The 27,461-nt window shown below is 40.7% G+C and overlaps 1 protein-coding gene across 1 annotated transcript in view; it reads right to left on the reverse strand.

Moving 5' to 3' along the window:
* The window catches only part of macf1a (microtubule actin crosslinking factor 1a), a 191,739-nt gene that overhangs the window by 49,466 nt on the left and 114,812 nt on the right, over positions 1–27,461 (reverse strand). Inside the window, exons 61-67 of the mRNA XM_038302834.1 lie at positions 10,239–10,400; positions 9,659–9,829; positions 5,406–5,572; positions 4,599–4,758; positions 1,679–2,005; positions 1,470–1,554; positions 1,164–1,390 (exon numbers count right to left, since the gene is read on the reverse strand). Coding sequence (XP_038158762.1) covers positions 1,164–1,390; positions 1,470–1,554; positions 1,679–2,005; positions 4,599–4,758; positions 5,406–5,572; positions 9,659–9,829; positions 10,239–10,400 — 1,299 coding nt within the window. The remainder of the gene's footprint in view (positions 1–1,163; positions 1,391–1,469; positions 1,555–1,678; positions 2,006–4,598; positions 4,759–5,405; positions 5,573–9,658; positions 9,830–10,238; positions 10,401–27,461) is intronic.

The raw sequence follows: 27,461 nt of genomic DNA on the forward strand, positions 1-27,461 counted from the left end.
AAAAAAGTAATTTTCTGTTTTGTTTTATTCTTGGATCGGGCTTTAAAGGGTTAAAGATCAGAAAACAATTAATAAAATTAACATTTAAAGAAAATGCATTTTGAAAAAATTCTCAATCAAAAACAAAAAATAAGGTATAAATAATAAAATAAGGTGTTCTAAATATTTTTAATATTTTATTTTCAAATTATTTTTGTTTTTCCAAATTTTCTTTTTCGATTTTTTATTTATTTTTTTTGGGTGGAGACGGCTGTTTCTCAATTCTCAAGAACGCGAGAAGGCTTGTTTTTCTTTTTTTTTTTTATTACATCTATTGTTGTATTGGTAAGAGTATTTTTTTTTCTTAGACCTTAATTTTTTAATATATGTATGCTTTATACTCGGGTTTGTGATTTTTGTATGTGTAACATGGAAGAAAAAAATTTATTCCACCAAAATTCCTTCATCTTATATTCTTATTAATGTATTCAATTTCGGTTTTACACTGTGTTTAACTGACCTTTGACCCTTTTCAAGTAAGTCTGAAACTATCTTCAGGCTGTTGGCTGATCTAAACTGAAATGTGTCAAACCTACCACTAGAGGGAGCTCATGTACTCACAGGTCAATATGTTTTGAGCCTTGTTTTTAATAATAACTTTGATTTTTCAATTTGAGAGTAAACTTTATTCCTATTTTTAAATATATATCTCGTTAAGGAAAATATCAAATGTAATTTATAAACCTTTTTAAACACTTTTTTAAAAATTATCACAGGAAATCCTAAAACTACGGATGAGGATTAGGGCTACTGAAAAAAAAAAAAAGTTCACAGATTTTTTTTTTCTTTCTCAGAATTCTGACTTTAATCTCAGAATTCTGACTTTTTTTCTCAGAATTCGGACTCTTTTATTGTCAGAATTCAGTCAGAATTCTGAGATTAAAATCAGAATTCTGAGAAAAAGGTCAGAATTCTGACATTAATCTCGGAATTCTGAGAAAAAAGTCAGAATTCTGAGTTTTCCCCATTTTAAACTGAAATAAAATTTAAAAATCAGTTAACTTTTTTTTTTTTCAGTGGCCCTAATCCTCTTCCGTATAAAACCACCGCTCCAATGACGCCTTATTTTATCTTGTTTTGTGAGGGCTCAATGTAAGACAGAGAGAGACCCTAACTCCTCCCACCTTCTGTCTCTCCTGGTAGGTAGGTGAGGAGTCCGGCTCCACGTTGTTAAGCTCCGCCTCTACGCCGTCCAGCCACAGGTTGAGGTCATCGTGTGCGGAGGCGAAGCGCGTTGAGAGCTGCAGGGCCTGTTCCAGCGTGCGGAGGGCCTTGCTGCTGCCGGCCGTCATCTCGGCGTAACGGGACTTGATCCCGTCCAGCTTCTCCTGGATCAGGAGGACTTCCTCGCCTGTAAAGTGAGACGCCGCAACCCATCACGGACCATCCAGGAGCTTCGAGGTTCTTTGTCTCCTGAGGGAGGAGCTTACCTGTGGTCTGTTTGAGTAAAGCTTGGCCGTTCTTGATGGCCTGATCTACTGTTTTCTTCCTGCTCAGGATTTCTTCATTAAGAGCCTGAAGAGGAAAACAGAAAATGTTTCATTTATGCTTCTGATTTCTGTGGTTCCTCTGAAAAGGACAGAAGCTGCTTTTGTTATTTGATGCGATGAGGCTTTTACGGCGGCTCTCTGTGTCGTACCAGTGTGTGTTTGTGCTGCTCAGCCAGCTGCTGGGGCAGGTAGCTCTGCACCGAGACCTGACTGAGTCTCTGAGCCACCTCCGCCAGCCAGTTCAGCACCTCCACCTCTTCTTCCCCAAACAGCTGCGCGTTGGCCAGCGCCTGATCCAGCAGCGCTGCCCGCCGAGCACACCAATCGGCGAGCTCGGAGTGACCCGACCTCACCGCCCCCACACGCTCCCGCAGCCAATCCCTGTCGGCCGCGCAGCTGAGCGGGGACAGCGACTGGCCAAGGGACTCCAGGCGGTCAACCTCGGCTTCTCTGGAGGAAACGTCCTCTAGGAGCGCCTGGGAAGTGTGTGTGTGTGTGTGTGTGTGTGTTTATATGAGGAAAATGAGAAAGAAAAATAAGACAACAGAAAAATGATGAAAACACAAAATAAGAGCATGCAAGATGAGAAATCATAAATAAAAACAAATTAAAACAACATAAACATTAAAAAATGGCAGAAACAAATAAAAATAACTCAAAAACTGAATCACAGAGACATGGCTGCTGGATGAGCTTTTTGTACATTAAGTACATCCCGTGAATGCTTTTAATTTCAGAAATTGGAAAGATTTTCCAGCCAGTGGCGTCAATAAGAAGGTCAGAGGGGGGCCATGGGCCCTGCTGCCAACTCTAAATATGTAAATAAAGAGAAGGAGCAACAATGACCCCCAAAAACTTTTAATATATGTGACATATTTATATATTTATTCATTTGTTATTATTTTATACTCACACCTGCATGATTTAAAAAAAACAGTTTGTTGCTCATATTAGTTTATGTGAAGGAGATTTATCTATTTATAATGCTTTACTGCTGCGCCCCCTAGAGGTGGCAGTTTAACTGTAGGTTGCCATGGTCACAATATGCAACAAATTTTCTGTATTATTGTTGAATTTTGTAAAAAATCAATAAAGTAATACGTAATCACCTGTGGTTTCCTTTTCGTTCAGCTTATGACTGGGCTTATAAACTTATATCATGATATATTTCTTAATAAGATATCGATTCGATATCAAACAAAATAAAACTATCTGGACAAACGGATGACAATTATATTTTGAATTCAGCATTTTAGAAATATCGCTTTAACTACATAGAACCCAAAACGTTATCATAGACTGAAATGTATAAGGAATATGTGACATGTAATTTCAAATTAAGATTAAATTATATTGGAATATATACTGATATTGAATCTGTGGTAATCTAAATGGGGGCCAAGCTAGAAAAGTTTGTAAGTTCTGTCTTCCAAAGTTAAAACTTAGACAACTTTTATCGTCATTTCGTTACGGAAGAGGATTAGGGCCAATGAAAAAAAAAAGTTAACTGATTTTTTAATTTTATTTCAGTTTAACATGGGGAAAAAAAAGTCAGAATAACCCTAACCCTTTTTTTCTCAGAATTCTGACTTTAATCTCAGAATTCCGATTTTTTTTCTCAGAATTCCGAATTTTTTTCTCAGAATTCTGACTTTTTTTCTCAGAATTCCGACTTTTTTTCTCAGAATTCTGACTTTAATCTCATAATTCTGACTTTTTTTCTCAGAATTCTGACTTTTTTTCTCAGAATTCCGACTTTTTTTCTCAGAATTCTGACTTTAATCTCAGAATTCTGACTTTAATCTCTGACTTCCGAATTTTTTTCTCAGAATTCTGACTTTAATCTCAGACTTCCGAATTTTTTTCACATAATTCTGACTTTTTTTCTCAGAATTCTGACTCTTTTTCTCAGAATTCTGACTTTTTTCTCAGAATTCAATTTTTTTTTCTCAGTATTCCGACTATTTTTTCAGAATTCTGACTTTTTTCTCAGAATTCCAATTTTTTTTCTCAGAATTACGACATTTTTTTTTCCAGAATTCCGACTTTTTTCTCAGAATTCCGACTTTTTTCTCAGAATTATCACTTTTTTCCTCAGAACTCTGACTTTAATCTCAGAATTCTGACTTTTATCCCAAAATTGTGGATCTTAATGTAGATGGGCACCATGAAGGAAGAGATGTGGGAGCACTCAGCTTCACTGACAAAGATGTGAGTTGTTTGAGGTGGCCAGTGACACATTGGTGGAAAATGAAGGAATTAGGCAACTTTTTACGTGCCCGAGGGGTCCCCTCATTAATGGAGGAGAAGAAGGTCATTAAAACAAGAGAGCTAGTCTCTAAAACAGACATGGCTATGGCTTGATGCTAACATGTTTGTTAGCTGTCAGAATTCTGAGAATAAAGTCAAAATTCTGAGAAAAAAGTCGGAATTCTGACTTTTTTCCCATATTAAACTGAAATAAAATTTAAAAATCAGTTAACTTTTTTTTTTTTCCAGCGGCCCTAATCCTCTTCCGTATATCTTATATAAGGAGTCAGAAACCTTTTTTTTTTCCACCACCAAAAGTCATGAGAATCTGAACCACATCTGCAAATTTAAAGTTGGGTGCCCAGTACTGCGCTACTGTAACACTCAGGACTTAAAGCTGAGTTTTACAGTAGCTTAAAGCTGTTGTAGAAAAAAAAACATGCATCTGATTATTTTGTAATAAAATAATCAGATTATTTTGTAATAAAATAATCAGATAAAGTTTTAGCTTTCTACATTCCTGTGTCTATTTAATGTCTGAAGACTGATAATCACAGATTTTTAGTTCCAGACCTCTAACCGCTGAAATAATGTTAACTAATAAATGCTAAAAATAAAAAGACATGCATCACCAACATAAAAAAACCTCCTCTTTCTACATTAATTATATTTATGTAACATAATAGCTGACAAATTTTGTCTGTTTTCTGTATTCTAAGCAATGAAAACAACATTTATTTCCTGCTTCATTGATAAAACCCGTCGGGGTCAAGCTCAGGTGAAAACCGGTCCTCTCCGCGTTTCTGAACCCCACAGTACCTTGTGCTTGACAATCTGTTGGCTGATCTTGGCGGTTTGGGTTCCCATGGGCTCGGCGGAGCTCAGGCGTCTCTCGGTAGCGCTCAGCCATTCTCCCAGCGGCTCCAGGGCTTCGTGGAACTGAAGAGCCAGAACCTGCAGCTCCTCTAGTTGACGTTGCCTGAGAAGCGATGAAGGAGATGAAGACAGATGAGGACGAGCACTTTTATTGGTGTTTTATTGCTTTGGCTGGCTTGTTTCTAGTCACACAGCTGTTCCTCTCTCTGTAAACCCGTTTTATTAAACATTCATGAAGCTTTTATTATATTTAAGTTCATCTGAAGCTTCTTATAAATTAATTTGTCAGACACAAATCAGTTTTAAAAACAGCTGAAGTGTTATTTCACGTGTTCACGAGTTTGTCATTGTAAAGCAGAGCTTCAGACAGTTAATCAGATTTCATGCTTTCTAACATGATGTAAGGCTTCTCTGTGCAATCAGACTAAACCCGTCGATGCATCTCTCCATAAGCAGCCCTACTTTACTGCACTTTCAGTGTTTTGAAAGCATTAATCAAAGATAAATGACATTTCCCCACAGGAGTCCAAACGTATAGAAACATGTTTCAATAATATTCAGTCAAACCCGATAGAAGAAACCAGGAAATAAGCTGGAGATGCTGAGATGTTGCTGAGTCTCTTTTTTTTACTCTGAAAATATCTGACAGGCTTCTTTTCCAGAACGAAAAAGGTTCCTAATTAACGGTCGACTGAAACATACGGATCTAATTCCTGGATGCATTCGGACTCAGTTGGTGCGGTTTATTACCTGCCGCTGGCCTTGTCCAGCAGCTCCGACCATCTCTCCGACAGACTCTGGAGCTGGATCTTGATCTTCTCTCGGTCCTGAGAATCCGCCGTGGCGGCGATCCGCTCTCCTTCTCCGCGGATCATCTCCACAGTCGGCCTGCGGTCATCTAACAATCTCTGCAGCAGCTGGAGAGCAGAAAACCAAACATCGTAATCCAACCTGATTTCCATTACATAGTCCATTACATTAATGATTAATAAAAAAATGTACATAAGCAGCTAATTATTTCTGAATCTGTCAACATATTCCAACCACACCCTAAAAGTTTATCTTTCTATTTTAGCAAATGGATGGTCAGAAACTGAACCACTTTAAACCTTAATATCAGCTGTCTGAGCATCGATGTGTATGATGCTCAGTTCTTCAGTTTATTTCTATAGAAATCATAAACAATTAAGATGAAGCCTTTTATCAAATTAGGCTACAACTATTTTATATAACTCAATTCAGTTTATTTCTATAGTATTAACTCACAACCCATGTCATCTCAAGGTCCTTTACAATTCAAACATATGATGAAGTCAAATTGATTAAAAGTTTTCTAAGAAAAACCGGTTGATTGCATCGACTCATCGACTCTTCAGCAATCCCTCACATTAAGCATGCTTGTAGCGACAGTGGAGAGGAAAAACTCCCTTTTAACAGGAAGAAACCTCCATTAGAACCAGGCTCAGTGTGAGCGGCCATCTGCTGAGGCCGACTGGGGTTAGATCCAGGGGCGCCTCTAGGTTTAAGAGACAAGGGTGGCTCAGCCCCTAGAAGATAATGCGCGCGAGTGCGCCGAATTTTTTCACTGCACCTGCTAAGGCGTTGTCTAAGACAAGGGTGTAACTTTGTGTTAAAAGTTGGTGGGGACGGCTCATAAGGAAAGGGAGCTACCTGCGCGACGCCTTTTTTTTTTTGTTGGAAAGGATAAAGCCAAAAAAATGCGAATAACATTTATCAATTTAATGCTTACAGTTGAAAACATAACTGTTACAATATTCACTTATATATTTTGTGCAAAAAATATCACATAAATCTAAACAGACAGTACAAATCAAAGAAATCAAATAAATATATAAATTTTGTAGAACATTTATTGACGGTCAATTTTGGGCCACTTTTTAAAATTAATTTACTTTTAAACCAGGACTCGGACAAAATCTTATGGGGCCTTAAGCAGAATATGATTAAGCAACTCCGTCTTTCTGTCAAGAACAACCACCAGCAGGGTATCCAGGGGGGGATTTACCATTAGGCAATACTAGGCAGTTGCCTAGGGCCCCAAGTTCTGGGGGCCCCATAAAACTCTGTTTCCATGTATGTTTAATACAACTAATCCTTATTTGTGCACATTAATTATGTTTTTGATAAAAATCCTTTGGCTAAAATGCCATCAGAACGCTGATAAATAGAGAGGAAAAAGGGACAAGAAGAGAGGGACAAAACCTAGAACAAATAATGGATGTCTATTCTATTAACATTTCTCTATCTGTAGAATGGGGCTGTTTTATGGGTTTTCTTCTCAGGGGGCCCCCTGCCTGTCTTTGCCTAGGGCCCCAAATGTCCTAAATCCGCCCCTGAGGGTATCACTACTGATTTGATAGAATCTGGGAGAGCGGACCATGTTCAACCATCAATTTTCTTTAACCTTATCCCTCAGTGGGATCAGGAGGTGCTGGTGCATATCTCTAGCCACGTTCTGGGTGAGAGGTGGGATCACCCTGGACAGGTCACCAGTCTGTCGCAGTATGTTCAACCAGCTTAAAAGTAATCAGTAATCAGATTTATTGTTTGCACTTTTACTAAGTGAACTTTCTAACTCAGTTAAATCTGAAATTCCAATGCCAAAATTGTTTAAATCTTTTATCTTTGGACCCCCTGCAGAGTGACGTCACACCTGCAAGATCCTATCCTTACCTTCCTGCTAGATTGCAAAAAGCAGCTTGCTCATGAGTTGTCAACATAACACGCTAAATCTTAAATGCACGTGTACATTTAAAAGAAAAAGGGGCGCAGTGCTTGCAACTGAATGGCAACACTATCAAAGTCAGGAAAAAGTTTTAAGTAAAGCCGGGATTAAAACAGTAGCTACAAGAAGCTTCAAATAAAAGTAGTTCTTTATGTCCAACCTAAACACCAACTCCGATAGACCATCAGTAGAGCAGGTGTTTAAATTAATCAATCACTGCTGCGAAAGCTTATAGCAGTGAAAGCTAATAAACCACAGCCATCACTTAATAAACGCAAAATAAACAACCCTCTAAAAACGGAAAACTGTAATGGACTGAAAGTCCTGTTTTTTATGTGGGAAATTATTTGCGTGTGTTTTAGTATAATTCTGATATATTGGCGCTGTTGTCTGTTTCTATGGCAACGATACTGAATGTAGTGTAGCTTAGAGACCTGCATGGGTCGAGTTTTACCAACCCGCACCCGCCCGAACCCGTTAGGATGACTACCGAACCCGACCCGTCACCCGCGGATATCTTCAATTCAAATGTTATGGGGAGAGGGCGGAGGGGGGTGATGGGGAGAAAGCGAGAGGCAACAGATTCTTTTTTCTGAGTTTTTTGTCGGGGTTTGTGGACGGTGAGCAGCGGGGAGAACTTTTTTTATTTTCTTTCTGAGGAGCGGCATGAATGGGGTTTTAATCAGATATACACAGCACCGAAAGCAAAATACGTGTACATAATATTGGTGGAGACTGACCCCCTACCGGTCAAGATTGGTGGGGACATGTCCACACCAGTCCTTAAGGAAGTTACGCCTATGATTGTTCAGATTAACTTGTCTTCTTTATGGCTTTTATTCGGTGCTTTACTGCATTTGTTTTGGGAAAATATGAGGAAAAAATAAATACAGAAAAAAAAAAAAAATTTTTTTTTTTAAATCGCAAAATAATTATAGGGTGGCTAATGCCAAAGAAAGGATGACTGAAGCCACCCTTAAATAGGTCTAACGACGCTTATGGTTAGATCCCTTATTTAATCTCAGGGAAATTTTCTACAACTTCCTCCAAACAAAATACTTTAAATTTAGGTTATTATTTTAACTCTATAATAAAGAATAAAAAAACAAGCTAAATATAATTCAGTGAAGATGTGAGAAAACATCTCCAGCTCCCTGAAGCTGAGCGCTGGGACACATCAGTGTGTGTTTTATACTTTGCAGCTTAAACCTTGAACGCACCACTAATTTTTCAGCAGGAAAATCTGATTACAACAAGCGATACCAAAAATCCGTTTTGCATGTAGACAATACCTAAAAACAAGTTAGCACTCAATGTGAATTAAAAAAATGTATTGAACAAGCAGGAATTGAGCTGAAATATGGTGAAAAACGGGCCCTGCTTTGGGAATCACTGGAGGCTCCTGTAAGAGTTGGGCTCTCAGCATAGTCTGCTAACACCTTCTTTACTAAAACTGCATCAGGTCGATGCGGCAGGAACAAAAGAACAACCGCACAGATTTCTGCATGAAGCTGAATAAACGAGGAAGGGCTGTTTATTTACACACTTTAAACGATCCTCTCAGGTTTCATCTGATTGTTGTTTTTGGGAACCACTGCATTAAGTGGAAGCTCCAAATGATTACCTTGCAAGTTACCGTTTATTTCATTACAAAGAGCTTTTCACATGAAAGAAAAACTGTTTGTGAAACCAGACGAGTTTTAACTCTTATTGAGTTGAAATTAAAGTTAGTCTTGAGACAAAAACACAGATGGACAACAGACATGCCTCCTGTGAAATATTTATCATCCTATTTTTGTCTTTGCTTCATAAAGTCTGGTTCTACTTTTGTTCCTTGAATAGAGCCTTTGTCCAGTTGAACTGAAGCTTACTTCATTTGTTGTGCAACCCAGAAATAACTTGCATTTTCTCCACAACAATGAACCCATTTTTCATCAGAGTATTAAACCTCGTATATTATTCTATACCAGATATCGAGCTAAACTGAATATCTGCCCTAAACTTTTTGTCGTCTTTAAGCTAAAAGGTGAAAATTTTATGTCACAGACGTAAAAAAGCATTACTGATCTCTGACTTCAGGACATGCATGTGCAAAAACACAGGAAATGTGTGATGATAAACAAGGAGACATGTTTTTCTAGACTGGAAACTGATTCGAGGAAGTTTTTTTTTTTTTCTTTTACAAAAATCTATAAAAAAAAAAATCTTAAAAATACATTTGTTGTTTAACAGTTGTAGTTTTATTCCATTGTTTTACCTTTTGCTCTTGGATCTGCGCCTTTACTACGCGGTATTCAGCAGAGGGAGGTCTCTGATTGGCTACCAGCTCCTCCGTGTCACTAAGCCAGCTGAGCAGAGGCTCCAGTGCATCCTGAAACTTCCCACAATGCAGCAGGGCCTCCTGCAGCTGGGCAATTCGTTCCGCAACCTGAGAAATAAATAGACAAAAAGATACAACATACTTTTTTTTTTTTTTACTTTTAAGACACTTAATTATTATATAAAAGCTATGAAAAAGATGTACAAAAGCAAACCCCTGAACTAATTAAAAAAAATTATGATCAATAAACCTTTCCAGAATTTTTTTCTTTTTTTTTTATAAAGAAATACATTTTATTTATGAGCCCCATCCTGCTTTTTATCTTATGGAATCATATTTTTGTTTACTGTGGATGTCGTTGGATTTTCTTATTCCATTTAACCTGAGAAATATTTCACTTGAAAACTTTAAGAAAAAATTATTAAATAGTAAAAAAAATCCAGAAAGCAAAGCTGTTGTTCCATTTAAATCAGTTTGTGAGGATGAAGGCAAAACGTCTTGTTTTCCAGAGTCGTACCCGTTTGTTGAGCGAGTTCCATCGTAGGTTGGTGGTCTCCAGGTCGTGCTCCAGCGCCTGGGTGTCGGTAAGCTTAGCGGCGCTCTGGATCAGACCCTGACCCACGGCGTTGATGTGCTGCAGCTTCGGCTGGATGCCGTCCACCTGCTCACGCTCCACCGTCTGAGAGGAGGAAAAATAAATAAAAAATGAAGAAAAATAAACTGACAGGAAGTTCAGACTGCAAAGACACCATGCTTATCCACCATGCTGGCAGGTTTTAAGATTTTAGCTCTGGAACTGGTTGATATCAGTTTCAGACTAGGAAATTTTGGAAGTTTAAACTGCAGATGCACTGATTTCACATTAACTTTTATTTGCAAACATTTTTCCAAATCTTTTTAAAAAGATCAATTTTTGTCATTGGATAAATATAAATCTCAGCAAACAAAGATCACAGCTAGAGTTCCTCAAGGTTCCATTCTCGGGCCACTTTTATTTAATATCAAGATGCTCCTTTAATCTTAGATAAGAGTATTAAAATAGGCAGAGGACACTGTGTAACCACATGACCACAATCCACTGTAGGAAATAAGTTTTTTATTTTTAACAATTTTAACACCTGATAGATCTGAGTTCCCTTTAGGTTCATGCTAAAGACATCGGCCTTACTGTAAAACATCGTCTCAAACCAAGTTACAAACAAAACAAATTTAATTTAGTCCAATATTTCCCACTGTGGAACAATAAAGGGATTTTCTATTCTATATATAATTGTAAGAAATATATATTGTATTGCAAAGAAACGGGATGTCTTTATTTAACACAGATCAGATTACTGCGATAGCAATAGAATAAAACAGATTTCAATGGCTCCTAAATTCCATAAAACTACAGTCAAATTTACTGAAGTCATAAACAATTAGATAAAGCCTTTTATCAAATTAAGCTACAACTATTTTATTTAATTCAATTAGGTTCCATTAATTTCTATAGCGCCATTCACAACACGTCATTTCAAGGCACTTTACAATTCATTCAGTCTCCAGACTCGATAGCCTGGTGAGACCATCCTGATCTTGCGAGCTTTCAAGGTTTCACTCGCTAATCAGTCTGGAGACTCTCCGTTAAAGAAAATTTGGAGCCGTTCACCAAACGAACGTCCAATCAGCGTTGGCTTTGAGGCGGGTTGAGGTGTGACGCAACGAAAAGCGCGACAGTTCAGTCTAAAGAACGTGGCGGCTTCAGCCGATGAAACTAGCGTTGGCGTGGCTATCGAGCAAGTTTTATCGGAATTACAGAGTATTTCTTCCCTGAAAGAAGAGCAAAACACTGCTCTGGAGGCTTTTCTCAGAGGAAAAGATGTTTTTGCTCTTCTCCCGACTGGTTTCGGCAAGAGTTTGATCTATCAATTGGCTCCTCTTCATCGTCGCTCTGTTAGTACGTCATATGCTTCGTTGATCTGATTGGTTTGTTTGGCCCGTCTATCACCAACATAGGCCAATCAGCTAACCAGTATTTTCGCCCCTTCCCAAAATTACTTCAACGGAAGGTTTGCAGATGGATATGCGGAGCAAATCAATCTGGCGGAGTCAGGTTATTGACTCGAAGGCAATCCCTCACAATAAGCATGCTCGTAGCGACAGTGGAGAGGAAAAACTCCCTTTTAACAGGAATGAACCTCCAGCAGAACCAGAACCATTTCTCATCATTTATAAATGTTAAGAAATTATTGACAAGAACCTGACTCACAACAATCTGATCTACTAAAAATGTGTCAAAGTGTTCTTTCTTCTGAATTATGCTTCAGGAAATGATGCTAATCAAACATTTTGCTAGCTTTAGTTCATAAAATCAATGTTAATCAGAAAAAAAACATTTCATGATTGAATCGTAAAAGAAAATCTTTTTTTTTATAATAAAACTTGAAGAGCAAATCAGCACATTTAATCTGCATGACAACAATAAGTAGCTACATTTAGAAGCAACTGGATCTGAGGAAGAGGGAGGACTGGGAGACGGGAAGGGAACTGGAACAACGAGGGGGGAGGAATAAAAAAAAAAAAGGATGGGGGGGTGGATTAGGGGGATTAGACTTCAGGATGAGTGAGTAGCTGGATGGAAAAGGCTGACTCAACACACACTCACTCTGCACTTCATCACAAACGTTTAGAAAACACACACAACGTCGCCTGTCTGGTCGCATTACTCGCACACGCATACAGATAAGAGCCGGAGTCGTGTTGGGATGACAATGGAAGCAGCCGTCAGACGCTAAAGACAACCAGACTTCACTTCGCTGGCTGAAAAACAGCCGGCAGCAGCCAACACGTCTCCTCTGCTGTAGTAAAACTCAGCCGCTACTGAAACCAAATACGTTCAGAGGGCTCTTCTTCTCACCAGGAATTAAAACGGTTAGACCGACCCGTAGTTTGACTCCCACATCTTCCAACTTCCAACAACTCATCCTACTTGTTTGAGGCAAAAAGAAGGAATAATAATAATAATAACATCGGCTTAGAGTAAATATGAAGTCCTTTTAAATGAATTTATCACATTTTAATAGGTAAGTGAGCCGTTAACACGTTGTTCATCGTCACCTTAACATAGCTAGAGATAATATCTTAAATATATATTTTAGTTGGTAAGGGAAGTGATTTTTATTTCATTTGTTTAAAGTATGTTAAGTCAAAAACTGAAGCAGTAAACTCAACAAAGAAAACTACATGAGGTTCAACCTTTATATTGCTTGCAATTTGAAAAGTATTATCTGGAATAAAACTGAGGTAAAAACATTTCAACCAGTTTTTATTTAACTATAGAAAACCAAACATAACTGAAAAAACAAATAGAGGCTAAAGTTAAATATGATAAAATTTGGACTTTTTCCCCAAAATTTGAGATTAAAAAAATCTGGGGATAAGAAAAGTCTGAATTTATAACTGGATTTTTTTTTCTGCTGTTGTTTTGATCCCTTTCCGTTTTGGTTGACAAAAATTTGTTTTGGAAAATATTGGTTCAGTTTGTGGCTCCTTTAGTTTTGATTATTACCAGTTTTATTGTCGCTTTCCAAAGCTGTAAAGGTTCCTTCCTGCTGCCAGCGCTTGATGTGAAACTTGAATTCCACTAAACCGTCCTTTCATACTCAATAATTTGTTAAATACACATTTTCATCCTGCTCTGTCAAATATCTGACCAGTGGGAACTCTGTAACACCACAAAGACGACCTCGCCCCCCCGTGGTCTGGCTGTGTCTGGAACAAATTCCTGCAGAGTGGGGGTCCGCTGCTGTGATGGAGGTCTGAAAGCTGCTGAAATCCTGACATTTAAAGTAAACCCACAGTGGGGTGAATCAGAGATGGTGGTGATTTGCAATTCTGCAGCAGCCAAACCCCCAAACAGCCACAAGAACACATGAAACCAACACAGGCAGCAGAATGTGGTAAAGAAACACCGAGACCTGCGGGAAAATGTCTGAACAACAAGACGAATAAGAATACAGTTATAAAAAACTAATCAATATAGATTTTTATTAATGATCAGTGGGAGGGAGGGAGAGTAGGAGGGAGAGAGAGAGAGAGCGAGAGAGAGAGAGAAAAGGAAGGAAGGAAGGAAGGAAGGAAGGAAAAGAGGGGGGAAGGAAGGGAACAAGGAAGGAAGGAGGGAACGAGGGAGGGAGGAGGGGAGCAAGGGAGGAAGGAAACGAGGGATGAAGGAAGGAAGGAAGGAAGGAAACGAGGGGGGGAAGGAAGGGAACAAGGAAGGAAGGAAGGAAGCGAGGGGGGGAAGGAAGGGAACAAGGAAGGAAGGAAACGAGGGAGGGAGGGAGGGAGGGAGGAGGGGAATGAGGGAGGGAGAAAGGGAGCAAGGGAGGAAGGAAACGAGGGAGGAAGGAAGGAAGGAAGAAAGAAAGGAAGCAAGGAAGGAAAGAGGGAGGAAGGAAGGAAACGAGGGGGGGAAGGAAGGGAACAAGGAAGGAAGGAAGGAAGCGAGGGGGGAAGGAAGGGAACAAGGAAGGAAGGAAACGAGGGGGGTTGGAGGAGGGGAGCGAAGAAGGAAGCGAGGAAGGAAGGAAGGGAATGAGGGAGGGAGGAAGGGAGCAAGGTAGGAAGGAAGGAAACAAGGAAGGAAGGAAGGAAGGAAGGAAGGAAGGAAGGAAGGAAGGAAGGAACCTTTTCTAAAGAGGAAGTAGAAGGTTCACAAACAGGTAGCTGAAGAAAAGCAGACTGATGTAAGAAGACGACCAGATTTGGGTCAAATTGAGAAAAGTTGTTTGGTGGCAACCAGGTGATGAGTTCAAAGACAGGTGTGTTTAACCAACAGCCATGCATGGTGGTGAGTGAGTCATGGTTTGGGCTGCATGCTGGCTGTGGTTCCGCTGATGGACCCATGATGCTAAACATGTTCTGTGACAAACTAAGGCCCCGTCCACACGAAGTCAAAACGAACACGAAACGTTAATATTTTCCTGAACGTTTGTCGTAAAGACGGAGACGTAAAATAAATGTGATCGTCCACACGAATGCATGAAAACGCTGCAAAATGTATGCCAGGCCTGTAAGTGGCGCTGTGGTGCCAAAGCAAAAATAGGCGACAAAATGTTGGGCATGCGCACTAATATTTATACATGGTTGCCCTGCGGGTCCATGTTCGTGGTTCAGTCAAATTCAGGTGCTGAACTATGTGGTCGATATTGCTCTGTTCTTCCTGGAGATATTCCAGAAGAAGAAGATTCTGTTGTAAGCCCGACAGCAGGGTGAGTAGCATGAGCAGCAACCATTCAACACAGTACGGCGCCATTGTTGTTGTGATACTGTGTCGCACCTGCGTGTTTAGAGGCGACGCTATGACGCATGCGTGTAAGAAAAAAAATACGGTTAGAGCTTAAAGATGGAAACGCGAAAACGCCGTTTCAAAATCTTCCCACTCTGAAGGCTGAATAAAAAAAAGATAGTTTACAGACCCCCGAAACGCCGGCTTCGTATGGATGAGAGGCTGGTTTGGTGAAAAATGTGTGCGTTTAGGCCAGGGTTTGGCTTCGTGTGGACGGGGCCTAAAGCAGAGAAAAGTCTGCTTCCCTCAGAAACAGGCTGCAAAGTGGTGCTCCAACACAATACCCACCGCAAACACACATCCAAGATGGCAGCTGCCTCAGTAAAGAAATTTAGGAAAAAGGTTCTGGACTGGCCAAGCACGTTTCCAGACCTGAACCCTGTGGAGCACCCTAAGCAGAAGTTCTCCAACATCCACCAGCTCAGAGGCAATCTGGTTAACTCCAGATTCCAGACGTTAAGAGGAAACAATATATAAAAAAGTAAAAAAAAAAAATCCACTGGTTTCCAAGTTTTTTCCAAGTTTGAAGACGTTTCGCTTCCCATCCAGGAAGCTTTTTCAATTCAAAATGTCAGAAATAGACCCAGGCCAACAATTGCCTTTAACAACCCTCCTTTCAGAGACATAGACAGGTAGCCAAACGACACACGTTCCAAAGGGATGGACTCATCGTTTGTTTCAATTTGCATGTTTTCTAAACAAAAACAAGGCTTTGTTGGGCTACTGTATAAAGCCTGGAACTCAAAGCTATTTCTGACATTTTGATTTGAAAAAGATTCCTGGATGGGAAGAGAAACGTCTTCAGACTTGGAAACAAAGTCCAGTGGATTGTTTTTTAACTTTTTTGGGCTTTATAAATCCACGTAGAAACATGAAAGCTGATCCATGCTGTGAACTAAATCACTCCAAATATATAAGCTTGATATCTAAAAAATAAAGGATGAGATGAGGTAATGAACTTGCATTATTCCACTGCTAATCCAACTGTTAATAATAAAGGGCAATATTTCCCATTCTTTGTTTCTAGTTAATGAAGAGTAAAACTTAAACAAATTCAGAGTTTAAAAAAAATCCATAGATGGGAATAAGTTTCTCTCTGCTTAGCGTGCTTTAGCACAGATCAGAACAGAGTTCACTGCAGTAAACCAGAGTTTATGATGTGTTGCTATTTACAGTGTCTCTCCTGCACTGTAGCTCCTCTGGAAGTTGTTGAGCAGAGTGTTTCTGAGTCTCCGCAGAGGTTCATAATCAGATAAAAACCTCTGTTCATCTGGTTTAAATCAGACAGAGCTGTATTCTCTTAATGCCGGGTTTATTTGTGCATGTTTGAAGTGCTCTCCAGGTATGAATGTGTGAGCAGGATGCAGTGTGAATGAGTCTGTTTGGTGTGTTTTTGTCGCTGGGTCGTGGCGTTGGGCGTCGCAGCTGCCTTAAACAGGAAGTCTCTCGGCCAGAACAACAATGGCTGCAGCCGTGACCCCCCCCCCCCCCGCCCTATCCGTACACGCATGTGTGTCCAAGATACGGCGAAACGAGAGCAAAAATAAATCAAACCCTTGTCTATGTCATCAACATGTATTCATAGAGGGATGTATATAACTGAGCTGCTGGGTTTCCACCCCTCCCCCCCTTCCTTGTTTCAGCTCCCCTCTCTGTTTTTTCTCTGCGTCGCCACTTCGCAGTGTTTGAATAAACCACAGCTCTGGAAAAAGTCCCACATACTTGTCATTCTTCCCACCTCTGCCAGTAGAAACCACGCACAGTCCGAACTGAGCACATTTAACCGTCATCACCGTCCTCTCTTCCTGACTCCGTTACTCATCCTTCTACCTTTTCCACTTCCTTCCTCTATGCAGCCATCCCTTCATTTTGAGCCCAGCTCTCTTTCTGGAACAAAAACCAGACCCGCTTTCCTCTTTTCCACCTCTGCTCTGAAATGAGGGTAGAAGGAATAAGTGAAAGAGCAGCTGTCTGAGTTCTTCCTACGTTTAGAAAACAGGTGCAGCATTTCTGTTCTCTGATAAATTCCTAAATCTGTGGTTGATTGAGACGAGGGCGTCCTATAGTGGATGTGAAAATGAGATAACCTGTTAAGGTGGCATCGAATGGGATTAAAAAAAGATACCAAACAAATATTTTACATCAAAAGGTGTAAAAATCTGGCAGAATTGATGTTCACACCCCAAACGTAACCTTTCTCTAAGCTTATTCGATTCCACGTTCTTTCATTCACACCTGCCATTTATTACAGTAAATCTAATTAAACTGAAATAAGGATGAGAGGATGGCGGCCAGGAAGTGTCTGCCTCTTCTTTTGAGTTTAAAGACCGGAGTCTCACTTGTGACTCGGGAGGTGATGACTTGGTATCACCATGGAGCTGTAGTCATGGCTCTGATTCAACGACCTCAAGCGAGGGGATGTAAACGCTGCTTCCCGACACCCAGTAGGAACTCTCAGGGTTTTAAATCCAGAGTAGAGCAATAAAATGTTAATGAAGATAGTTCGATTCTGTAAAATGTGATTGATATGCTAATTCTGTACTTTTTTTTTCCGCTGTGTGGTCTTAAAATAGAGAAATAAAAAGAGGAGTAATTACACATCAACGTATTGTGGGAAAGGTTGAGTCATCCTCTAAGTGAAAGTTGCTCAAGTCCAAAGAAAACATTTCAGAGAGGCGGAAGAAATGCAAATCAAAACTATTTTATTTTAAGTATTCCTAAGGCAGTTTGGTTGATTTGAAGGACATATGAAAAAAGATGGACTTAAGAAACAGGGATTTCATCTGAGGGAACGTCAACCATCTGAGGGAACGTCAACCGTCTGAGGGAACGTCAACCGTCTGAAGGAACATCAAACAATTAAGGGAACGTCAACCATCTGAGGGAACGTCAACCATCTGAGGGAACGTCAACCGCCTGAGGGAACGTCAACCGTCTGAGGGAACGTCAACCGTCTGAGGGAATCTTAACCGTCTGAGGGAATGTCAACCGTCTGAGGGAATGTCAACCGCCTGAGGGAACGTCAACCGTCTGAGGGAACATCAACCGTCTGAAGGAACATCAAACAATTAAGGGAACGTCAACCATCTGAGGGAACGTCAAACATGTGAGGGAACGTCAACCATCTGAGGGAACGTCAACCATCTGAGGGAACGTCAACCATCTGAGGGAACGTCAACCATCTGAGGGAACGTCAACCGTCTGAGGGAATCTTAACCGTCTGAGGGAATGTCAACCGTCTGAGGGAATGTCAACCGCCTGAGGGAACGTCAACCGTCTGAGGGAACATCAACCGTCTGAAGGAACATGAAACAATTAAGGGAACGTCAACCATCTGAGGGAACGTCAAACGTGAGGGAACGTCAACCATCTGAGGGAACGTCAACCATCTGAGGGAAGGTCAACCATCTGAGGGAAGGTCAAACATCTGAGGGAAGGTCAACCATCTGAGGGAACGTCAACCATCTGAGGGAACGTCAACCATCTGAGGGAACGTCAACCGTCTGAGGGAACGTCAACCGTATAAAGGAACGTCAACCGTCGGAAGGAACATCAACCGTCGGAAGGAACGTCAACCGTCTGAAGGAACATCAAACAATTAAGGGAACGTCAACCATCTAAGGGAAGGTCAACCATCTAAGGGAACGTCAACCATCTAAGGGAACGTCAACCATCTAAGGGAACGTCAACCATCTAAGGGAACGTCAATCATCTGAGGGAACGTCAACCATCCGAGGGAACGTCAACCATCTAATGGAATGTCAACCGTTTGAGGGAACGTCAAGCATCTAAGGTAATGTCAACCATCTAAGGGAAGGTCAACCATCTGAGGGAAGGTCAACCATCTGAGGGAACGTCAACCATCTGAGGGAACTTCAACCATCTGAGGGAACTTCAACCATCTAAGGGAACGTCAACCATTTAAAGGAACGTCAACCATCTGAGGGAACGTCAACCACCTAAGGGAACATCAACCACCTTAGGGAACGTCAACCATCTAAGGTAACGTCAACTATCTAAGGGAAAGTCAACCATTTGAGGGAACGTCAACCATCTAAGGTAATGTCAACCATCTAAGGGAACGTCAACCATCTAATGGAACGTTGACCATCTGAGGGAACGTCAACCATCTAATGAAACGTCAACCGTCTGAGGGAACGTCAACCCTCTAAGGGAACGTCAACCATCTGAGGGAACGTCAATCATCTGGTTGATATACATTAGGTTGCAAACAGAAAAGCTAAAAAATTTGATAATTTAATATTTGTCTCTCCCAAAGAAAAACTTTCACATTAGATGCAATAAAATCCAGGAAAACATCAGCATCTAAAAAAGAACATAGCATGTTTCCTAATCCTAAGCTTCCTCTTTTTATTTTGTCTCTGCAGCTACAAGTTCAGGAGTGGAGGACTTGGAACAGGTGTGGGATTAAAACTTGAGCACGGATCCTGGAGATTTAAGTTTTTTTTGTTTTTTTTATCTGAGCAACAGGCTTCAAACCAGAAGGAAAAAGTGAATTTCCTGCAGCGAGGCTGAAGTGTTTGTCCTGCCAGCAACATGGCAGCCAGAAACAGCTCTGCCTACACCACACTCCTTCTCCCGCTGCTGCCTGCTCCTCTTCCCGTCTTTCTACTCTCATCCTTCACTCACATTTTCCTGGATCAACCAACTTCTAACTAGGAAAACCTTGTTATTGTTGCCAGTGAAGCTTTTTCTGAGGATATCACCCACACTGGTATGAAGGGGGTTAATGGTTTAATAAATCCTATTTGAAAGCAGTGCTCGGCTTCAGCAAACAGATACAAATCTTATGCAAATACGAGCTGCGTTCACAACCAGTTGGCTGAATCCTTCCTCTAGATCTGCCCTCGCCTTTGTTGTCTCACCAGCTAGTGTCAAGATTTTCTCCAGTAAGAATCATCAACCTGGTAATTTGACATTTTGGGGTATTTTAAAAGCATCATTCTCAAACAGACATAAAAGGCGGTTATTCACCCTAATGCTAAAATGCTCTTCCTACATTTTAAACAAGCACCTGCTACATCATTTTGCTTTCATCTCATCCCTCCTGCCTGAATACCAACCTCTCCCTCCCTCCAGCTTTTTTCCAGTTTGTCTCTGAGGCGGATCTCTAAGAACCAAAATTATCACATCAATCAAATGGAGAGTTGGAGCTGCAGACCTGCAGCCACCTGCTCGCTTAACAGATCTGTTGAATAATATGAAATAAATTAAAACATAGAGAGGAATTTTCATATTGGAGCTAAAGTGATGGAAGGTCAGCTGACAGCTTTATGCAAAATTGGGACAAATTTGGAGCATTTTTAGGACTTTAGTGCTGCAGCTGGTTGAGGTACAAACATTTCAGATTTCCTTCCCATCGGTCAGCCTGGCCCAGCTGCATGTTCCCACGCTTCACTTCATCAGACGGGATGTGAAGCCAGTCCATCTGTCTGTCTGTCTGTGAATGGACAAACCGTGCTTTAATACCAGATCCACGGTAATCCAGAGTCCTGCTGCTTGTTCCTGCCAGTCAGCAGAGCCATCTGATCAAAACAACCAGGCCCCTTTGGAGAACTGGAAGGTTCAACCAGCTTCATGACACCAAATTTTGTTTCCCTAAACTCTGTGTTTACTGAACTGCCACATTATTCAGTGTTGAATATTTTTACTTTGGGATGTGTGTTAAAAAGCAGCTACCAGACTCTGCGCCTCAGAGTGAGTGTTAGCTGCAGCACTTCCTTATCTTCCATCTAAGTTTATATTCCCCAGACAACTTAACGGCCTGTTTGTGTAGCTCGCGTTGGCAGAGGCAGCCCTCCTCATGGAGAGCCACAGGATTTATTTCTCACCTCCTTATCTCTGCAACAAAACCACCAAGCATGGAGGAGGAAAAGGGGAGGGGGCTGGGGGGAGTTGCCGGTACAAGCGGAGTCAAATGAGGACAGACAGGATCTCATCACGGTTCTCTGTTCGCTTTCACTCAGCAGTCAAGGATACAAGTCATCATTTGCTATAATTTGGAAAATTAAATACTGGTTGGAATAATCTGGAGGATTTTTATATGATTCATTTTATTTTTTTTAAGAGGGTCAAAGTTGTTCAATATACCGTAAATTCCGGACTATAGAGCGCACCTGATTACAAGCCGCACGCTCTAATTTTAGCAAAGAAAATCAATTTTGTGCTTTTATAAGCCACACCGGATTTTAAATTGCAGGTTTCCCCCGTTGTATGAGATATTTACAAATAAAGATATTACACGTCAGCATTTTTTTAACCTTTGATTTAATCCGTATGATAAAACAAACAAATACGGTATATATTATGAATGTTTTTTTTTCCAAATTACCTGTAACACATTTCAATATACGTATGTGTCGGTAACGCACAAATAACGCTGCATATATATTGCAAAAAATGTTAATCTAAGTTAGTAATTATTTCTTAAAATAAGTGGATTTTTTCTTAAATTGAGCAGGTAAGTGAGACACTTTGCCAATGGAATAAGACCATTAACATTTAAAATAAGAAAAAACAACTGACGTCTCTTATTTTAAGTGCATAATATCTAATTATCTTATTTCAAGGGTAAAAATGCTCATTCCATTGGCAGATCATCTTATTTTCCGGCTTGAATTAAAGGTGAATACACTTATTTTAATTGAACAAAGCACAGAACATTGCAGCCAACCAGGAAAAGTCCTTAATCATTTTCTTCTTCCTCCTGCGCACTAAAACCCTCAAAGTCCTCTTCCTCGGTGTCTGAATGGAACAGCTCCAGGATGCCGTCACTGACTTCAGTCTCATCCTTGTCACTCTCACTTGAGCACTCGCGGTCCTCTTCATCCCGCAGCAGCCCAGCCTTCCGAATAGGGGTGTGCAAAATAATCGTCAAGATGATGCATCTTGATTCTAATGTTCGTGATCTACTGCATCGATTCTTGACGCCGAGTATCGATTATTAATTTTAAAAAATGAATAAATAAAATTGCATGAATGGTTGGCGAACATCAGCCAAAAACAAGTGGAATACAACTTCCAGTCCAGTAGATGTCGCTGCGGATGAGTTGACGCACGCTGCCTTGTGTCACAAGCATTTCCGGCCGCGGGATACTGCGCCGAGTCATTCAAAAACAAAACACGGAGGAGATTGAGAAACTTCGTCCGGCTCCATCACATTTCAAATACGATGTTTGGAAGCATTTTTGGTTTTAAAAACAAAACCAATTGGAAGACACTACCGAGATCATACCCAGCCAGTCAGCCACTGGTAATGGGAGAACTGTTAATACTCATCAATTTTATCGGTCTGTTTTTCACGCCAGGAAAAAAAAAACATGTAGTAGCCGCACTGTGTTATAGGCCGCAGTGTTCAAACAGCGGGAAAAAAGTAGCGGCTTATAGTCCGGAATTTACGGTACTTTTGAAAAATTAGAATGAGAAATGAGAAAACTTGTTAAAGTAAAACAAAAATTTACATTTTTGTTGGGTTATTCAAACGAGATCAGAAAATATCCTGATAAGATCCTTAAAAAACACCTCAGCTGTTTCCTTTGAGGAGGAGGTGGAGGACCAACTCTAATATAAGCTCTTCATCTCATCTCTGAGGTGACGCCTGCCAAAACGCTGGATGAAACTAATTCTACTACCTCTGTCTAGGATCCTTGTTGGGTTACATCTAAAGCTATGTATTAGACTTAATCAATGATTCATCTATATCTCATGCTATATCTTGCAATCACCCAGGAACGCAACAGCAAAATAGCTGAACTTCTACAACTCAACCATCCCCTCATCTGGCATAGCCTCGTGAGACCATCCTGATCTCGCGAGCTTTCAAGGTTTCACTCGCAGATCAGTCTGGAGACTCTCCGTTAAAGAAAATTTGGAGCCGTTCACCAAACGAACGTCCAATCAGCGTTGGCTTTGAGGCGGGTTGAGGTGTGACGCAACGAGAAGCGCGACAGTTCAGTCTAAAGAACATGGCGGCTTCAGCCGATGAAACTCTTGCCGAAACCAGTCGGGAGAAGAGAAAAAACATCTTTTCCTCTTAGAAAAGCCTCCAGAGCAGTGTTTTGCTCTTCTTTCAGTGAAGAAATACTCTGTAATTCCGATAAAACTTGCTCGATAGCCACGCTAACGCTAGTTTCAAGAGTCTCCAGACTGATCTGCGAGTGGAATCTTGAAAGCTCGCGAGATCAGGATGGTCTCACGAGGCTACTTATCAGGCCCATATATTGAATAATACAAAAATCTATGATTTAATTTCAATAAACAGCAATAGAGAAAAAATTGGAGAACCAGGAGCCTCACTCTCCATAAGAGGAGGAACTTCTGTCAGACTGAGATTGTTTTTGCTTTTCTAGCTTCAAACTGCTGAAACTCATGTTTACAGTAAAAATCTTTCATTTCCAGAAAGAAAATTGGTCATTCTTTTCATCTTTGGATTACGTGATATACAAACACTTTTTCTGAGTCAGCCCGGATGTTTCCCGTTATCTTCGGAGCGGATTTAACTCTCAGTAAAGGTAGACAGCATATCTGATTGCATTAGCCTGATGCTAAGCAGCGAAACCAGCAGAGAGCAAAAAGTAATAACACTAACAACAGCTTCGCTCTGAAACACATGGAGCGTTAAACAAACAGGGCAAAGAGTTCAAGCAGCAAATGTGTGACTGATGGAGAATATAATGAGATAAAAACACTGATTGAATCACGGAGGGCCTCTGTATACAGAAATAACTGTTTATCTGCTTTGGCAGCATATTTAGATTGGGATCAACAGGTCGGTCTCTAGATATTTCAGAGTTTAAGATAAACTAAAATGAGAGCCGATGTCTGCTTGCAACACAACAACAAAGGTCGGACCATCTTAACCATGAAATCCTTCCAACAACAGCAAAAGAAATTAGTCAAACCCTCCCAGAAATGTTACCAAAACCATTTTTTCCCTCTCAAAATTCAACTGTCAACAGAATATGAAGGGTCGGGAAAAACAGCTCAGATGAAGCATGGCAGGCTGTCAAACAACAAGATGCTCTCGGTTTCACATGCAGCTCACATACTTCAGGGAAAATGAGAGGAAGATAGAGAGAGGTCCAATACTGAATGCATCATTCACGCATTTCTCTAAAACACAAATCCATGAACCTCTAGTTATGGCTGCAACAACTAAGGTGGAAAAGGAAAAGGGGCATGTATCATGCATAGTCAACTTTTTTTTTTACTTTTAAGTGTCCTAATGCTTTTCTGTCATCAAAATCTGGCAAAACGTATTTCTGAGGTTTATACATTGATTAATGCTCATTGAGTTCTGCTATCCGAGCAGCAGCTCCTCCCTGACCTTGGAAAAGAAAGAATACTTAGATAGAGCTGTCCCTTCCAGGAAGCACCTACCTTAACCATGCTGTGCCTGCACTGCAAAGAAACACCTGCTTTTTCCAATCAGATAGGGGTGATATGAGGCAGAGCAGGACGATTAAGCTCAAAGCTAAGTTGAAAAGTGGTCATTTAGCAGCTAATCTGCATAGTTCATGAACCTCTATTTTTCAACAAATGAATAAGTTTTAAAAATCAGTTTCTTGGTTTCCAGAGGTCTCTGACTTTGTTCATCCTTTAGAAGTGGTGTGACAAAGCCATGTCATAAAATCTGAGGCACTCAAAGAAGATAGGTGTTTTCACTTTAAAGGAAAGAGTTTTTTTTCTTGGCAATTGGAAGAACTCACTACATTTCAAAACAAATTGATAGTCATTACTGATAAAGGGATTATTTTAATCATATATTTGCTTATAGATGACTTTTCAACCCTTAAAAGGCAGGACAAAACAGGACTTTTAATTTGAGATTATGACATTTATTGGGCTTTAGTACAAACCTGCTGGAAAATCCAGCGTGTGAAAGTGACCTGGTTTTATTTTATGTTAGCTTTTTTTTCAAACCACAGAAGCCCAAAAGACCCCCTCTCCACAAAGCAGGATTTTGGTCCTCCCTTTTTATTGACGTAATTCCTGGCAGGGTGCTAAAATTAGCACACCTTGTTGTCACCACACCTGTCTCTGTAACACCTAAAGTGGCTAATCCAACAATCAGGGACTCACCTACAGATAGTCTGTAAGTACTGTGGTTGTTAAAATTATTACCTTAAATACCAATAAACAATGATAAAGATCCATGGCTAACTGCTAATGCTACATCTACAGGAACACACATATATAATGTTAAATTCCCGTACCTACCCTTGCGGTAAAAGTAGGGATACGAAAATGGATCTGAATTAGCTACTTCTCCTAAAAATTATAAAATGGAATTCAAAGAGAAATGTAAAAGGGCTTTATTCATAAAATACCAGGTTATGACTCCTTTGACAGCATTCAGTGAAACAGCAATTACATCCAGTTAAAGGAAATGTTTTAAATCATGTAGATGAGATAGTAAGCTGCGGATTGGCTTAATACGAATAAAGAACAAAGGAATAGAACAGAATTTCCCCACTGTGGAACAATAAAGGGATTTCTATTCTAATAAATTTGTGAAAGCATTTTAACTCTGACCCCCCCCCCATCCAGACCAACACACAGACACACAACCCCTGCAGTTGTCCTAGAAGCAGCAGCCTTGTAGCTTCATATTGCATCAATCTAAAGCTCGTCTACTGAAAGACAACCAGCTAATTATGGCATCTAGATAACTTTAGCACCCCTCACATACATTTTCCATGCCATGTCTACAGTAACACCCTTCCATACTTTGCCTCCATGTGCTCACTCTCACATACAATTTACTGCCCCCTGTACATATATGCAGATCAATAAACCAATACCAGAAAGTTCTGGTTTTGACCTTGTAGGTACTGCGGGAAATTGTTGTGCATGTTTTAAATCAACCTCTTACAACCTGGAAGATCTTATTGATCAAACTAGACCAAAAAAAAAAACAACTTACTTCCAGATGGTTCTTTGTGTCCAAACACTCAGATGCAGCAGTTTCTCTCCCTCCTTCAGTGCTTAGATTTTCTAGTGAGAGTGGGTCTGAGGAATGCATAGCTTCAGTTTTGGGCCCCTCATCCTGGGGCCCACATGCCGGTAACTGGCCTAACGCTGTTTGGGAGAACAGGCTTTGCAGCAGGCCTGGCTCAAGATGATCCCAAACAGGATCACTGGAAATAACAGGGGTAAAGTCCAGGGCAGAACTATCCGATTCCCAGTCACTGTCGCCTGTCATTGAGCCCAGGACAAACTCAACTCCATCCACCCCAGAATGGGTCCCCTCAGAGTACGAGTCCAAGTCGAGTTCCTGAGTGTCCTCACAGGCTGAGCCGCCTTCTGATGGACCAGGGTGGGGCCGTTCAGGAGCAGCCAGGTAAACAAAACTATCAGGAGAAAGAATTGATCCATCCTCTGCTTCTTCTGGGTCATGGTAACAAGGTGGCTTAGAAACAGGACTGGGAGGGATGGATTCCACAACTGGAGAGGGGGTGCAATCACTGGAGTACTGGGGAGGCACAGAGACAGCCAGGTAAACAAAGCTATCTGAAGTAACAAAGATCTCAGAGGCTTGAGCATCTAAACCTGCACTGGATAAGTCTGACTGAAGATGTGGTAATGAAGATGGAGGTGTCAAGTTTGTGAGGTCAGGGACGGTGAGGATAACGGAGTCTGATTTAGGGATGCTGACAATCGCATCAGTTCTAGTTTCAGAGAGCGGTACTTGCTCAGCCTCAGTCAATCCTGAGGCTACAGACCCAGACACAAAGGAGGCGTCCTCTGTGTCATCACTCATTTCTATGAGTGGCTCACTGGAACAAGACGGGACTTCTGCTTCTTGACCGGAAATTAGAGCATCTTGTGTACATTCACTGAGGAGCTGAGGCTCAAGGGATTCATTCTTGTTGCTCTCTGGACGTGGCTCAGATTGATCACACATGTCAAGCTCTGTTCCCAGTTCCTCATCATTTATAACTCCTCCTTTACCCTGCAGATTCTCCTTCGTTACCTCCTCTACATATGGGTTTAAAGGGCTTTGAGATGGAAAGGATGCTGGCTCATCATAATCTGAATCTTTCAGCTCTTCATCATGCTCAGATGATGCGTCACTGTCCAGGTCTGTTTCAGTCTGTGAAGGTTTTTCAAACCCACAATCTTTCTGGTTGATGGTAACAACTTCAGTTCTTTCGGGTTGGGACATTTGGACCTCACTGGAGTCCGACTCCAGTTGTTGACCAAGAGCTGAGTCTGTAGGGCAACTCCTGTCTTCCTCTTCTACCTTTGTCTTACATTCAAGGTCAAATTCTTCGTCTATGAAACCGTGCTCCCTTTCATGGTCTTTCCAGTTCAAGATTTCTTCAATGTTCTCAGACAGATTTGCATACGTGTTTTCTGTACTATTTACAGATTCAAATTCCACACTTT

This window comes from Cyprinodon tularosa, unplaced genomic scaffold (assembly GCF_016077235.1).
Source record: "Cyprinodon tularosa strain WSP-4 unplaced genomic scaffold, ASM1607723v1 ctg5, whole genome shotgun sequence".
In the NCBI taxonomy this organism is placed as follows: domain Eukaryota; kingdom Metazoa; phylum Chordata; class Actinopteri; order Cyprinodontiformes; family Cyprinodontidae; genus Cyprinodon; species Cyprinodon tularosa.